We start from the raw sequence: 3,914 nt of genomic DNA, 5'->3' as shown, positions 1-3,914 counted from the left end.
TCAGCGTCTCAGTGTTTTTAGGATGTGCTTTCTAATCTCTGCTGTTCTAATGCCGTAGATGATCGGGTTGAAACAGCCTGGGAACAACACATACATGGTGCTAAAGAACACCCGAACAGCGGCAGGTAAACCGTTTCTGATCCGATACGACAGGAAAGCAACAAGTGCGATGGTCAGGCTGACCGTGATGACTACAATGTGGGTGACGCAGGTGTGGAGAGTTTTGGCACATGACTTGCCGGATTTTAGCACAGAGCTGAATATGACGATATAAGAAGCAGTGATGAAGATGAAATCGGTCAAGACATTGAGGAATACAGTCATCAACCCAACCATGTTGTTGATGGCAGTACTTCCACAGGCCAGCTGCACTAAGGCCATGTGCTCACAGAAACAGTGGTTCATCACATTTGAAGCACAGAAGGACAATGTTCCTGCCAGACTCACAAACAGTGTAACCATGATGAAATTTCTTACCACATGCGGGATAATAAACTTGAGAAATTTAGGTAAAGCCATTTGTTCATGGTAGGTGAGAGGCTTACAGATGGCAAAGTAGCGGTCCAGAGCCATCCACACCAGCAACGTTGACTGAAACGTCCCAACAAAGTGAATGAAAAACATCTGGACCAGACATCCGATCAGAGAGATTCCCCTCCAGTCAAACAAGAAGCTCAGCAGCATGTGGGGGACCCAGAACACCGGGAGGCTCAGGTCCACACATGCCATGCCGGCGATGAGGATGCACATCGGTGAGTGGAGGCTCCTCTGTGAAACGACCACGTACAGCAGCAGGGAGTTGGCGGACAGCGACACAACGTACATGATGGAGAAAGGGATGAAGAGGACGGGCCTCAACACTCCCAGTTCACTGAAGCCGTCGAGGATGAAGTGTTTGTGCATGGTGACGTTCTTCATTCTCCCGTCCTCAGAAAACTCCTCCATTCAGGGATTTAGTTGGATTACCTGAAAACAGAGAAACACTTTTAAGAGTTCAATCAACAGTAGTACTACTGCTACACATAAAATATACATCAACATGTACTGCTGCTACTAACAGGAGTACTACTGCTACACATAGAATATACATCAACATGTACTGCTGCTACTAACAGTAGTACTACTGCTACACATAGAATATACATCAACATGTACTGCTGCTACTAACTAGTAGAATATACATCAACATGTACTGCTACTAACAGTAGTACATAGAATATACATCAACATGTACTGCTGCTACTAACAGTAGTACTACTGCTACACATAGAATATACATCAACATGTACTGCTGCTACTAACAGTAGTACTACCGCTCAACATGTACTGCTCAGTGAGGAGGCCAGCAGTCAGCCTGAGAACACAGAGAGATCCAGTGATTAGAACTTTATTTTATCAAGATAGTTTGATCTCTTCAAAAATAGATTTGCTTCAGAGCATTTTTCAATCTGTTCATCATTGTTTATAGTTTGACCGTCGATTCAGATGATGAGTAAACAGCTGATGAAGAAACACAATGCCAATATTAAGTAAACAAAGGACAAAAATATAACGTTACACATAATAAATGTAATGAGTTGTGAGACAATAATGTCTTTATCAGCAATATTTGACATCGTAGTGGGAAAACAATTATATGATGCTTTTTTTCTGTATATTTCAATGTCATTAATTATATGTAAATATAACATAACAAGGGAACGTAGCTGATTGAGAGTCTATTTCTTATTTTTTAAGCATCGCATTGCATTAAATCCTGAATATTAAAAAACAAAAGTTCAAAACAATCATAGTAATGGGTTAAAATCAGTCCCATGTTTCAGCCATGTTCATTGTTTGTTTTCACAGCAAATGAAACAAACAGGGATTTGCAAGATTTTTAAGTCACTCATGTATATTATTTATTAGTTGAGATGTGTTCTGTAGCAATGAGAACTCTGACTGTAATAAAGTGACATTTGGATCCTGTAATTAACATTTAAACTTCCTCACACATGGACAGTGCAGAGCTAATTTTTTCTCATTAAGACAAAGAGAATTGACTTCTTTAAACAGGCCAATGTTTGGATTCATCCCACTACCTATATTTCTCAAATCTTCCTCAGTGGAGACGACATCTGCTGCATGTCTGTCCTCCTGTGTTCAGTTATACCTTTCAACCTCTTAAGGATAGACGGTAGGACCTCTGAGGAAATATCAGGTGTGCTGAGAAACACAAAGAAACATTCTCCACATTTTGTGCCATTCAACAGAAGGTATGTGCTCTGGTTTCATGGTGACATTGAAAGGACTCAAGAGCAAATATATGTCAAAGCAAAAACAACACAGCAACACTACGACACACTTTGAGAAACAAACCAAAAGAGAAAACTGTAAACGTACTGAACGTATAATGCTATTTATCGAAAGATTCAGCCGGGGGAGTTCATCGTTTAACTTGTTTAGCTGATGTATTCTAGAAATATCACTATCTAGAGTAAGGCTGGTTAAATCACAAGAATCAAAACTTGAACTGATATAGAATAAATAAATAAATCAGCTGGTTTGCCTTGTTGGTGGTGTTTGGGAGTTGGTCAGTAAACGTGTCCCGTCTGCAGGTTGATGGTGTCAGCTGCTGACTCTCATCCATCCATCCCTTCCTCCACATGTCCCTGCTGAACAGCTGAACCACTGACTCAGCGCTTTAAACCCCCCCCGTCTGACCAAAGTCCCAGAGAGCATCAGCATCACGCGATCGAAATAAGAAAGTTAGTGTGGAAAACTTTGATTTTTCAAGCACCTTGAAGCAAATTCAAAAGCTCTTCCCAGTAAGATAAGGAGGACAGAACGGATCTTGATTGACTGATTTTAAAATAGTCTTCTCAAATTCACATTTCATGCCTTGAATTTCTCGTTCAGGTTCTCCTCTGATGGTCACTTTTCCAAGTTGGGAAATAATTTTTGCTATAATTTGGAAACTACATGTAAGCAGCACACAAACCCTCTCTTGAAATGTAAATGAATGTGAAACATACTGTATTGCCTGTACAAAGAAATAGACAAACCGAGCCAAAAATATAACCTCCTTGTCCGAGGTAACTAACTGTATGTTGACCTAACGTTAGCAGATATGATTTTGTTATTGGAAATGCGATCGTGACGAGTTGTTGTACGTGGGTTTTTCGGAGGTATCTGGGTTCCCCTAATTCTGTTACTACATAGCGGCACTGAATATATTAATAGTACGGAGAACCTGACTATACTTGCCTACTTTCCCCCCTGTATATATGTGCAGTTAGCCTAGATCTAAGGGTTGTAATTAACCTCAACATTTTTCTAAAAAGTAACTTTAAGGTGTTTGGAAACAATTTAAGCGACAGAGAGAGATTGTGCACTCGAGTAAATTGCATGATACTATGAACAGGTTAACTCTTAGGAAAGAGTCAACACAGGAAGCCTTTTGTCGGGTAACAGAAGTTCGGACTGGGCCAGTTGCGGGGGAGTGTCCACCGGTGCCCATTATTCTGACGTGTTGATTGGTGTAGTGGGAGTTAGTCCAGAGCTGACTGATGATTTATCATCTTGAAAACCCAGTAGGGTAGTGGTGTTTGGCGAATGGGGTTGCTGGTCCGGTCCGTGGTCTTGAAGCAGATAGTGCAGGAAAGTGGGTCGTGGTGGGGTCATCGGTGGTAGGTGGACTTTTGCGATTGGCTCTCCCTGGGGTGTTGCTGCATGGTCTGAAGATCCTGGTTGCGGCGTCATCCAGTCAGGTGCCCTTGGTCATGGTGGGTGTGCTGGAGAAGTCCCACATTGGTAAGGACAGGGTCTCTCTCCTACCGGTGCCATGAGTTGACAGCTGGAACTGCTCTTTAACTATCATAAGAGAGTATACTTAGTGCTACCATACTGCATGTTAGTATGCCTATAATTATGAC

General features: G+C 41.6%; 1 protein-coding gene across 1 annotated transcript; it reads right to left on the bottom strand.

The window, feature by feature from the left end:
- LOC129091412 (olfactory receptor 52K1-like) lies at positions 1-945 on the bottom strand. Its single transcript, XM_054599021.1, has one exon. The coding sequence runs from the start codon at positions 943-945 to the stop codon at positions 1-3; it is 945 nt and encodes a 314-aa protein (XP_054454996.1).
- Positions 946-3,914: the final 2,969 nt, after the last annotated feature.

The sequence above is a fragment of the Anoplopoma fimbria genome, chromosome 1 (assembly GCF_027596085.1).
Source record: "Anoplopoma fimbria isolate UVic2021 breed Golden Eagle Sablefish chromosome 1, Afim_UVic_2022, whole genome shotgun sequence".
In the NCBI taxonomy this organism is placed as follows: domain Eukaryota; kingdom Metazoa; phylum Chordata; class Actinopteri; order Perciformes; family Anoplopomatidae; genus Anoplopoma; species Anoplopoma fimbria.
This window is presented reverse-complemented; position numbering and strand designations above follow the sequence as displayed.

Coding starts and splice junctions, on each gene's coding strand:
- LOC129091412 (XM_054599021.1), bottom strand. CDS start 945: ATGGAGGAGTTTTCTGAGGACGGGAGAATGAAGAACGTCACCATGCAC.